General features: G+C 37.4%; 1 protein-coding gene across 1 annotated transcript in view; it reads right to left on the bottom strand.

The window, feature by feature from the left end:
- efna5a (ephrin-A5a) overlaps positions 1 to 1,942 on the bottom strand; it is a 47,419-nt gene extending 45,477 nt beyond the window's left edge. Inside the window, exon 1 of the mRNA XM_084136396.1 lies at positions 1,076 to 1,942. Coding sequence (XP_083992522.1) covers positions 1,076 to 1,200 — 125 coding nt within the window. The 5' untranslated portion in view covers positions 1,201 to 1,942. The remainder of the gene's footprint in view (positions 1 to 1,075) is intronic.
- Between the last annotated feature and the right edge of the window lie 11,251 nt (positions 1,943 to 13,193).

Genomic DNA, 13,193 nt, shown 5'->3' on the forward strand with positions numbered 1-13,193 from the left:
GAATAATAATATATTAAGAGATGAATTATTCAAATTAAACTACCCAGACTATTAACAGTCATCAAACCAACTTATTCAATCTCACATTCAGTCAGAATAGTACTCCTGATGCTATTTTTCATTAACACCCTTCATTGCACATGAAGATTATATTACCTTATTAGAAAACCTTTGTTGAAAACCATTACTAGCTCATTTTCAGCCACACATTTTATAAATGCCTCAAAAGAAATAGGAAGTGATAGAATTGTGCCCTTTTAGAATTATGATAACAAGCAAAATCACATTTCAAAGAGGTAAATTGGATTTTAAAGAACAACTGACCAATGAGGCATGATATTTATTTCTAATTATGTTTCTAGAGGGCAATGTCTAGGACAAGCTAGTGGTACGGCATAACTTTTTCCTTTGAAAGAGGGTGCCTGTCAATCTCTCAAAAGAAGAAAGAAACCCCTCTCATATAAATCCTGTCCAAAGTTATCGCAGAATGAGGTAAAATCCACTCAAAAAATAGGATTAATACATATATATATATATATATATATATATATATATATATATATATATAGCCTATATATATATATATATGTGTGTGTGTGTGTGTATATATATACACACACACACACCATTTACACTAGTTAGGCTAATAGAGAACACTTTTGATAACTAGCTAGCTAAACTAACTAAAAAGCACTTAAATCGGACAACGTAAATAATTTTATAACTATTCGCCCCTCGATTATTTTGGTAATTCCTAGCGCCGTTTTTTTTTTTTTTGCCGCGCTTGTAACTTCATATAATTTTGCCAAATTACTGTAAAATAACGCTGTCAGTGCCTATCGCGCGCGAGATGTGCACGCGTGTATTTTTAAAGAAGCTTTGCGCTTACAATATGTGTTTTTTGTGACTGCTGTATCATTCATGAAACTTATTCAAGCGTTCCTGGCGGGTCGACGAGCCTGTTCAGTTCGCAGCCGCAGTAGGCTATACTTCGCTCGGTATTGCGGACTATGGCGCTTCTAATGACAAGTGAAGCTGCGTTTTATTATATTTACTGTACAATTAACTAACTCACCTTGGGTTTGTTCGGTTCCAGTAGACTGCGAAGCGATCCGCCACAATCTTAGACGCCGGATCCAGGCCCAACACAGACATAAACAAGCTGATAAACGCAAAATAAAACATCTCCACCTGCGGCATTTCTGAAAGTTTCAATCGCAGCCTCCTTCGACACAGCGTTCCGGTGGTGACGAACTGCGCGACCCGTAGGTTTTCCTTGAATATCCCACGCGCGGAATGTGTTCTTTTTTAATTATGTTTCTTTAATTGTAATGACAGATCTATACGACCGCAGTGCAAGGAATGTCAGAGCCTTCAAAGAGTCACAGTTACATGTACATTTTTAGAAGAAACACTAAGAAGCCGGTTAATTTGCTCGCTGTCTGTCAATAGTCCAGTCTGATAATGCGTTCATCTCAAGCACATCTTTTCTTGCGATTTATCGAGTTAGTTTTCCACGAGGAAAGAAAGCAATTAGACAAATTTCAGGTCCTTTGAGTGTTCACTTCCCATCCCAAAGTGCGGTTTGTCACTGTAGTTAGTTGGAGTGAATGAAAACAACAGCGTATGTCCACTGGCACCTCATCTTCCAACATGTGAATGAAGACCCGAGCTCTGTTTGTAAACCTTGACGTTTACCACCTGAATTTGTATAGATGGTGTCCTGACGCGCTGTCTTCAGATTAGGAAACCAAACTACCTTCCTGGACGAAATGCACAAAGGTTTTAGCGCATTCAAGATTCAGTGGTAGGATATAGTCCACAACAGTAATCTTCCAGGCAGCTAAGTTGGACAGGGTGCATGAGCCATGCTGTCACAGAAAGAGAGAAAGAGAGAGACGGTACAGTTCCAGCGCTCTCTCCCTCTTTCTCATTGGTTTGCATTTTGAATGATGGGCGTCTCGGTTACAAAAACGACATCCCGCCTCCAAAGGTGGTATGCTGCTTTTTTTACGGCGATGTAATTCTCAAGGATATATTCACAGGGTAATATCACTTGAAAGAGTTTCCTTTTTTTCTTTTCCCTTTTTTTTGGCAGATGGTAGCCTCCTCTGACAATAATATTGTGAAAAATATATGAAAAAAAATGTTTTACAAAAAAAAAAGTCGTTGTTAGGCTACGAACAACCTGTTTTCAAGTGTCTTCCAAAACCAATAACTAAAGTAGTTAGGCTATGCCTACTTCAGTTAGAATACTTTGAACAGCCTTTATAGAGTGTCCCACAGTCCCAACTATGAAACTGACGGAAAATATTGTCTTGCTGTTCTGGTCATTCGTTAATTCAGTACTGGATTTGACAGATTCACTTAAGTAATTTCTGTAATTCCTTGTAGGATTTGAGCGATTCATTACACGAATCGGACAACACCATATACGGTTGTTTTTTAATTGAATCAGCATAGAAAGACGAGTATTACTTAGGCTACACGTTCATTTTTAACTTCATCCTGTTAAACAACAGCATGCTCGGGTAATAGCCTACCTTTCTCTAAATTTTCTTTTGTCGTGGGGCTGTAGGCCTATTAGCTTTGGAGAAAATGTTGCCTAAAAATACTTGTGAGTAAATAAATGTATCTCGTGACATTTCTAGATAATTCCACGAATCCTACTTTTTACACTTAGGCCTTTAATAAGTAGGCTAGGCCTAATTAAACTTTTAAACATTTTTGTTTTTGTTTGTTATTTTCGGTTTCATATGTAAGCTAATTTATAAAAAATAAAGTGAAATGTATAGGCTACTATTTATTGCTAAATTAGCCTAGGTATAGGCTACCTCACGAGAAATGTTCAAATGAACGCACGCATCTGATCATAAATACGACGCAATGTAGGCCTAATGTTCAAAAAGTGTGTTTGTTTATGTGGGTGGTTTGTGTGTTTTGCTTTTTGATATATCAGGCACATTTTCTCAAAACCACAACAGTTCCCACTCGCTCTCATCTCAAGTAAATACATGGTTCAGTTGAACAGTTGACATTGCCCGCTCCCTCAGTAGACCTTAAAGCCCTAATACGCCCCATAGTGGAGCGACTGAAAACCGCCCAAGAGAACACGTGGGCATGCGTTCACCATGTCAAGGCTGCAGGATGGTCTATTGTGTTACTTCACACCAGCCCCCAGCTTTCTTTCTCCATTTCATGTCTGCAGATAGGCTACCTAGAATAAACTGCAGTGATGTAAAGAATAGCCTACCACCGCATTATCATTTAAAATGTTTTATTTTTAGGCCATTTCTCATGTAAGAGATCTCAGTGTTTTGGGACTTCACCGGCTTTGGCGTTATGCCTACTATTAAAAGAGAGCATCAACATTCAGCTACAATCTCATCAATGCATTGTCCAGCTCATTTTCCTTTTTCTACATCTGCCATAAGCATTGTTACTGATTTTAAACGATTGCAATAGTAGGCTGTATATTACATGGTCGTTTGGTTTTATTCTTTGTGCAATAAAAGAGGTTTTCATCAAACTGAAAATGTTTACTCTCTTCCCCAAAGCCTCATTCCAAAAGTGTGGAATAAACCAAAACTACATTAGCCTATATAATACTGTAAAGTCCAAAGTCCCTTACTGATTTCACAAACACTGATCATCTTATTTGAGGTGATTTATGATCATCAAAGCAATTTTCTGATCAGTTTTACTTTTTTTCAACATGATGGATGAGCACAATAACATTTTACACCCATGTTTACTTTTTATGTTTCTTTAATGGAGTGTATGTAAAACTCTTGAACAAAGCGATGAAATCTATCATAATGAATGACAATTTCCCTGTAAAAAATGCTGGGTTGTTGATTGGGCCAAATATAGACAAACTAACCATTGGTTTACATTTTTTAATTAAATAATAATAATAAAAATTAAACCCAACGTTTGGGTTTGTCCATATTTGACTCAAACATGGGTTGAAATAACCCAGCATTTTTTAGAGTGCAGTTTTTTCTTTGCTAAAAGAATCCTTTCCTCCTCTCACCCCTTCCCATATTCCCATCACATGCTCCCATTTCTCTCTCCTTCTACAATCTGCTGAACAAAATCCTGGAAGAATAAATGTTTATATCTTCTACAGTCACGCTGTTTATTTCTCTATTTTTAAGAGCCTGGTCTTGAGCAGTTGAAACTGTAACTGACTCCAGCTGTACTGTCTAATCAATAGTCTTTCAGAACAGCAACATATAGCCTAATACAGCAGGCCCATAAAGTTTCTGAGCACTTAGCCTAAGTCCTACTTAAAACCGTATCAATTTCATTGCATTAAATAATAATAAATAAAAAAATTCTATCCAGGTAGCATAAGCAAACAAATGAACCAACTACTTACTTAGTCTGTATATATGTTATTTTAAAATGACTTTTAACCAACTGATCCCAAAGTGCATGTATGTATGAACTAGACATTCTCCTAAGAAACTTAACCGGAAAGTCACCAAATAGAGTACTTTTTATTATTTTTGAAAAATATATCTATTGTTTTATCATTAGACTTACTGTTTTATAAACGTGAAACCTAACACGTTTTGTAAAATGTTGTGCTTGTAAAGCATGCTTATGCTATAATTAAAATAAATTACTTTTTGATATTTGACATTATAGATTTATTATACAGTCGTTCTCAAAGATTTACATACACCTTGCAAAATGTTTAATTATTTTAACAAAATAAGAGGGATTACACAAAATGCATGTTATTTTTTATTTAATACTGTCCTGAATAAGATCATTTACATAAAATATGTATACATATAGTCCACAAGACAAAAAAAATAAAATAGCTGAATTTATAAAAATGACCCCCTTCAAATGTTTACATACCCTTGAATCTTAATACTGTGTGTCATTACCTGGATTATCCACGACTGTTGTATTGTTTTGTGATGTTTGTTCTTGAGTCCCTTCTTTGTCCTAAGCAGTTAAACTGCCAAATGTACTTCAGAAAAAATCCTTCAGATCCTGCAAATTCTTCAGTTTTCCAGCATCTTTTGCATATTTGAACTCTTTCCAGCAGAGACTGTATTATTTCGAGATCCATCTTTTCCACATTGAGGACAATTGAGGGACTCAAACACAACTATTAACAAAAGTAAATCACTGATGCTCCAAACGGAAACACAATGCATTAAGAGTGGGGGGTGAAAACTTTTTCAATTTGAAGATCAAGGTAAATTGTACTTAGTTTGACTTCAAGGGAAAAAAATTGTATCTACTGTTGCTTCTGAAGGACAGTATGAAATTTGTTTTAAACAAAATAAAGAATATTTGGACATCTTCATCCTGTTCAAAAGTTTTCACCAGAATCAGTAACGACACACAGTATTAAGAACCAAGGGTATGCAAACTTTTGAACAGGGTCATTTAAATTAAAATGGTCTTTCTAATTCAATAGAGTTAAAGTACAAATATTGATTAAATTAACCAGGATAGATTAATAGATTAACCATTATAAGTTTAGTAGCACTTGTGTGGCATATTGTAAATGGTCACCTAAAATAAATGATGAACTGTTTCATCCAATTATTCCAAAACAAAAAGAAAAAAATGTATATTTTTATCTGCACACTCAGTATATAATGAGATGATTAAGACTAATAACGAGAGGTTATTTTCAGATTCATGGAAATAATGCGATGTCTGGGGTGAGACTATGTCTCGAGGGACGTCTCAATGTTGAGCTTGTTTAAAGTCACGATTTATTTGAGTAACGTGCAAATGTGGTGAACCATCTGACCTCTCTTATCTCTACATGACCTGCGGTTCACACACATCACGCTTCTCATACCCTCCAACAGGACGGACGGCGCTCAGCGCATGTTTCCCACTGACAGGCATGTCCTTGCTCCAAGGTACCAAATCCTAGTGACCTACAGAACCTTCCCTGTTCAAGCTCAACATATGAAATGAGCGCTACTGACATCGGAATGCCAAGTATTCCAAAAAGGGGAAGTTCTCTCCGTAGTTTTACATTACCGTGGAGACTGACCGCATGTCTCTGATCACAGGCGTGACAGACATAGGAGGAGAAGAGGAAGCTCTCGCTGCTGCGGGCCACTCACCGGATAGAGCCGGATCAGAACAAGACCCGGATTCATTCACTCAGCTGCAATCAGCTCACTTATCAGTTTCAGCTGACTACGTTCGTGTAATCTTTTTCCCCGAACAAATTTTCAGATGACAGTCTAACAGATAAAGAAGTGCATGTCAGGAGGTATTATAGGAATTTCTTTCAGCATATACTACATAAGTCCTCAGGGATTTTCTGATGTAGAGTAGAGTAGACCAGGCAGAAAAAAAATCAAATAAAATTTGATGTAACTCTGGGCAACTCTATAAACCCAACAAAGTGAGGAAAAATAAAAACTGAAGCAAGACCTAAAATTAAATACAAGCATTTTTTTTAATTATTTAATTATTATTATTGGGTTATGGCCAATAACTGATAGATTACATAAACATAAAAATTCTACAAAATCTTGTCAAAAATACATGTAAAAATAACAACTAAAGCTATATTCTACAAGTGAATTTAGACATCACAACATTCATGAAATGGACACACACAGGAATGCACACCGTCATTTTGCCAAGTAAGACATGTTCCTGGATCTGAAACTTTTTTGTCCGAAAATGTAGTCCTAACCCTATCCCCTTACACCTTACCCTACCCATAACATATCCCTAAAATCAGAGGTAAATGATAGGATAGGTAAATAACACGGATGTAGAAGCACTTAACCCTGGTTGTAAACCTAAATTTGACATAAACTGTAAACTTGTCCCTCAAATCTGATTGGTTGATTGGAATGTTGTTCCAGGACACATAAAGATCCAGGAACATGTTGTCCTTGGTGAAATCACATGCCTACAATGCCTACAACAATAGTGTTTCATCACACCTTTGAGATTGAGGTTTAAATTGTCTATTCCCATTAAAACAGCTGTGTTTGAACCCTACCCCATGAAAAAGCACTTGACACACTCATTCTTCACTCTTTGATGGGAACGTGTTTCTGCTGAAAAAAGCTACTTGTTGAGGACAGGTCTTCAGGGACAAAAGTCCAATCTGAGGACATGTGGAAGCATTAGCAGATGTAGCGCCGATCTAAGACCTTGTGTGTGTGTGGGAAAAAAAGAGAGACAACAAGCTCCTTATCAAATCAAACCAGCTGGGATTTCTTTAACACAGACAGAGATCTGCACATTACAGTGTCTGTGCTTGAAAAAGTGGGAATACACAGAAAAAAAAGGAATGTCTGGCATCATTTCCGAGGGATACCTGACCCTCCGGTGGGATCCGCAGAGCGTGAATGAAGCAGATGTATTTCAATAAAGTCAGAGAGCCAGAGGTGGCCTTTTACTCAGACTGAAAAAGGCATAGCCTGCTTAAGTCATTCTTCGCATGTCCCGCTGATGATGACTGACACATCGAAAGGGAAAGGGTCACTTCTGAGAGGAATTTTGAAAAGATAAAAGGTAATAGCAGTCGAGTCCTGCTTGCATTGTTTAGTGAATAGAAGGCGTAGGTGTGAGAAAATGTCAATCAAGTCATAATAACTTGGCTGGAAAAATGAAGGAGATTCAGTGAGATATTAACCCATATTCTGAATGAGGATATTGTATTCATTTTTTTTTTTTTTTAAGAAAGAAAAAAATATTTTCACAACCTGGCAAGCTTCAGAAATTTTGCCTTTCCGCCCTATTAAAGAACTGTTCACCCAAAAACTGAAGTCATCATTTACTCGCCCATATGTTGTTCCAAACCTGTATGACGGACTTTCTTCCTTGTCTGTACTGAATCATTCTGACCGGTTTTGTGAACAGGATCACCTGGATAATTAAGTCAACAGAATGATTCATTGACACGTCAGAAAATCCTACCTCTCAAGAGTTATTTTAGTATTTCTTTGGCATTTATTCATATTTTGAATTGGCTTTTATTTTTTATGGTATGTTCTTGGTAAGTTTTTTTAAAAATATTTTTCTTTTGAGCTTTAATTAGTTTTCAATTCAGTTTTAGTTGGTGTAATTTTAGTATTTCAACTCAAACTTAATTCAGTTAGTTACCAAGGCAACATTTCTTCTTCCATCTAATATATTATTCTTATTACCGAAAATGACTTCTGCTTCTCTCACTAACTCTCATGAATGTGCCAAGGACAGCTAGGGCAGATATTAGTAAATTTTCAATGAAAAATTACTTAATTTTCAATCAGTTCCTCAAACAAAACTATTGTATGGCATCTGAAACCTTGGAACGTGAGTCATATGAAACATTTTTATTTATGTTTGTAGTATCATTTTAGAGATTTAAAGCCCCAGTCCTCATTAACTTTATTTAATAGATTGCATATTTCTCAAAACGTTAGAGTTTCATTGTGGGTTTGGAATGAAACGAGAGTAGAACTATTCCTCTAACCCACATACTGAATGAGGAAACTGTATCAGACTCCTTATTTTCCCTCCAGACAAGATTCAGAATCAAACTGCGCCTTTCTAGCCTTTTTTTGCATATTAAAATAACTCACCATCACTATGTGCACTCTGCACCAAGGCACCCCATAACATTTGAGCGAAGATATTACGGCGTGCAGAACAGTAAGCAGCTGGTGTCTCTGTGTAGTAATGTCACGGGTGAACGCCTGTGACCTTTATATCCAATGCGGTAGAAAAGCACCACAAGGTGACCACTGCTCGTCCAGTGAGCATAAAAAAAAATTACCAGTGGCAGAGAACCAGACCCTGTCATGCCATGAAAGCTGCTGTCATTTCTTTCTGACTTCTCTCATCTCATTACTAATCTACGAGCTAAACACTGCTGACACGAAGAAATGATTTATTGGTTGCTTGATGCGTTTAATAGCTTCCTTATTAAGATTTACGACATCTGTCAGGCCTATGATTCATTAGTTTGAACTGCTCTTCTAAGCACAACTTGGACTAACTCACAGATCTCAGACTTATTTTTTTTTTTTAGTTTGTCCAAATTTCACATTTATGTTCCACACTCTGATATCACAGGGTACATTTCTCTCTCTTTGTTCCAGTGCAGTTTTGGCCATATTGCTGGAAGTGAGCGAGTGAACGGTGAGGCTCATGTTCCGGAGGGTCTTTATGGAGTCAGGGGTCAGTGCCAGACTCCTGATGCGTGGCATAATAATGAGCTGCCTCTTCACTCACCCTGTCAGGATGCATTAGCGCTGGAACGCCTCACACTCTTTACTGCACTCTCAGCCTCACTCTCTCTGTTCGGTTAACTCCGTTCGTTTGGCACCTACAGGGTCCCATTCTATCCAGCCAAAGCCAGTCAGCTGGCTTGGTCCCATATTGGTTAGTATCAAAGATTAATTGGCTGTTAAATCTGTGAATTATGACTAATCCCTGCTATATGATCTATGGGGCATTTTCCCCTAATCCCAGAAATGCACCAGTAATCCACAGCGCAGTAAACATGGGGAGGTGGATTAATCGTCCAGGCCTGTACTTGAGGGTGGCCTGGAGAGCCTGGACATTGTCAGGTCGCTACCATTCCGTGTAAGGGTCGTTTTACAGAGTTTCACTCTCTCACGATAAGTACAGAGCAGGGTTATTGTCGTAAACTAAAACTAAGAAACAACTATTCAAAAAAAGTAAAAGAAACGGTGATTTAAAAACCAAAAACTTAAAACAACCAAATAGTTCAATCACATAACAAAATCACGAAGTCTAATAGAATTATTAAATCAAAATAGTAGTAGTAAATAGTAAATCAAAATAAATGATTTAAAAAGTATTCAAATGTTTTTTTTTTAAATTACTTCTTTTGTTCAGCAAAGATGCAGTCAATTTATCAACAGTGACCGTAAAGACATAATTTATAAGATTTATATTTCAAATAAATGCTGATCTTATTAACTTTATATTCATCAAAGAATTCTGAAAAAAAAACCATCATCACAGTCTCCACAAAAATATTAAGCATTGAAGAATAAGAAAGGTTTCTTGAGCACTAAATCAACATATTAGAATGATTTCTGAAGGATCATGTGACACTAAAGACTGGAGTAATGGATGCCAAAAAAATTCAGGAATAGAAATAGAGTACATTTTAACATATATTAAAATAGAACACTTATTTTTAATTAAATAAACGCAGCTTAGTAATGGACTTCTTTCAAAAACATGAAAAAAATCTTACAGACGGTAGCATATGTAGTATATATATATATATATATATATATAAATGCATTAGTCAAAGGTAGAAAAAACAGTGTTTACAGGCAGGAAGGCGATGTTAAGTGAATGCTGACCTAATGCATCAAACACGCTCAGCACAGCAGGGAAAAAAATCACCTTAGGTTGCACAGGTGACAGTTTAACTCACCCAAACCAAACAAAGCCTCCCCACTTCCATACCATGTGTGCACCAAATAGTCTCACTTCTATACATATTGCACATATGATCTAAAGCAAACACACATATACTTCCACAAACACACCTTGAGCTCGCTTTCATACTGTAAACCAGTTTACGAGCACCGGCCGTGCAGCAGTGCAGTTTTAGCGGTGAAATGGTCATTCTCCATCTGTGCTCCCAGAGGACCTCCCCACAGAGCTGGAAAGAAGGTGTTTTTTTAAGTGCAGTGCTTTTCTTCAAGCGGTAACTGCAGAAATGTGCTCTGTGGGATTATAGATCCATTCTAATGAGACCATGGGGCCGACACTGGATCACATCAAGGGCCCCTCTCACTTCACTATGTGATTCTTTTGTGGGAACAACGGCGGTCGGGAAAAATGACTCTGATATGGAAGCTAGGCATGTTGAAAGTGGTGACTGAAAGGTAGAGGAAGAGAAAGGGTTACTGTGATTAGTGCAGGAGATGAGATTTATGGTCTCCAGAGACCTGTCTGTAATGATATGTGAGAGGAAGAGCGCCTCATTACAATGCTGCACACCGCCAGCCTGGTCATGGGCCACCATCTTTCACAAATCCAATAACAGCCCAGAAGTGAAGGCAACACGTTTTACTGGCTTCATGCGAACATGAGTGGAGGAATAAAAAATGTGAATTGCACTGCACAAAAAAAAAGATTACAGGAGCTGAATTCAAAGAAATCTCTGGCAAATGAAAGCTGGGTACGATTAAAGAAAATAAGCATGTATTAAAAAAACAGATGTTATCAGAAATGCAGAAGCGGTTCTTTGAATAGCTTGTGTTTCTTAGCCAAATTCAACAGTCAACTCTGATATTAGACCTAAAAAGTGAGTGAGAAGGTAATCTAGATCTAATCAGGTCTCTAAAACAAAGTGTGCTTCTGTTTTTCTGAAGGACTGTAAATTAAATAATTATGCCAATAATTTCATGTACCAATGTAACAAAAGAAACCACGAAAACAACATTTATTGTTTAAAACATTCCATAATATAAACTCTTACAAAAGTACAATTGGTTAAGTTAAAACACTTTTCTTTTCCATAATGTAAAAACATTATTTCCATAAATAGAGTTTTCATAAATGTCAATCAACAGACAGTAGGCAGAACTTGGAGTTAATTGGCTAATCCTAAAGCAAAAGTATGTTGTGTATATAAAAACAAAAATTGTGATTCATTCATTAGGTGTCATTTGGGAAATTATTTTGTAAAAAACATTTAAACATGAAAAATGCATAATTTAAGCATATTGCAAAATACTTTAGGTGAATTCAATTGTTGGTTAATTTATTTATTGATTTAATTATTAATTTTTTTGATTTACCATTTGGAATATCGGTGTGCGAGTAGTGAGTGGGATAAGGGCAAATATATAGGGTCAGCAGCTCTGATGAAATATTCACATTGTGTGAACAAGAATCACATTCAATGGTCTCTTTTAGCGATGCACAATTTATGATTGTACTCAATCTACCCCATTTACTCTTTATGAATATGCTTTTCCCCATTGCAAATTTGGTCCAATGAATAAATTATAGCAAATTATGTAGATTGTTTGGCCCACCAAGCTGACAAAAGGCTTACAGTTCCAACTGGCTATTGTATAAATTTGCCACATATTAACAAAGCAATTACAAATGTGTTTGGAATGGTTCTCTCTTCCTAAAAAATGCCAGGAAAGGGTGAAGGGAGGTCATGGCGAAGTCAATTATGTTTATTGTGTTAGAGTTATTATTAACAGCAAAGGTTATCTCTTCTCTGTTATCGTTGTTTTGTTAATAGCCCCAATTGCAAGCGGTGCAGACAGCAAACATGCAAAGACAAATATCCATCATCCTGAATAACAATGAACGACAGAGTCTCACGTGGACGACCAAGGCAGGAAACAGTGTCTGATAATTGATTGTAAAAGACAAGCAACCAGTCAGATAACTAAAAGCATGCATTTCTGTGCTTCATAAGGACTGAGCCATCTTACGAAGCAATTTCACAGTTCAGATGTCTCACTGCCAGTCAGTATAAAAGGAACCCCTTGCCCTTTACCATGTGGCGGATCATTCAGAAATGACCCAGTACTATTTGCCCGCTTGGCACAGTGATGACCCCGGTGGCATTTACCCCCATCCCAGGGAGAGCAGCGGCTGCCATTTAGCACCACCATAATGACCGTGGTATTTACCCAGGGTTGTAGGATTTTATAATGGCTGCAAGCTGTTTATTGGGCAAGACGGATAAGAGACTGGCTGCAGCCCACCATGATGTCATGGCCTCCCCCAAGAGGAGAGACAATTATTTGTTAAGGGGACGTTGGCGTTGATCTAAGCGTGTCAAGCCGGAAAAAAATGCTCCGCGGCACCCTGGCTTTGAGTGATGGACAGTTTCCCCTGCCTCCCTGGAGGTCCCTGATGGATGTGAATTGGTTTAATGAGCCTTTACAGACGAATCCGATTCATGGGCACATATTTTATTCACATATCCGGCGCTTTCGCTGATTCATTCGTCACAATCCACAGCGCACCTTGGCGTGCACGCATGTGCTTTAAGAGGGGGGAGGGGGCAGAAAAAAGGAATAATGCACCAAATAATGCATGCAAAATACATTTGAGTTCATAGAATTTTCTCATCTTCTTTTTGAGCGTCAGTGTGAGGGACACTCTCCATTCAGCTGCACTCCTCTGAACTGTTTCTGAACCAGACTGGCAGATGAAACATCTCAATGATTACA

The sequence above is a fragment of the Abramis brama genome (genome assembly GCF_963993115.1).
Source record: "Abramis brama genome assembly, chromosome: 15".
NCBI classification, from domain to species: domain Eukaryota; kingdom Metazoa; phylum Chordata; class Actinopteri; order Cypriniformes; family Leuciscidae; genus Abramis; species Abramis brama.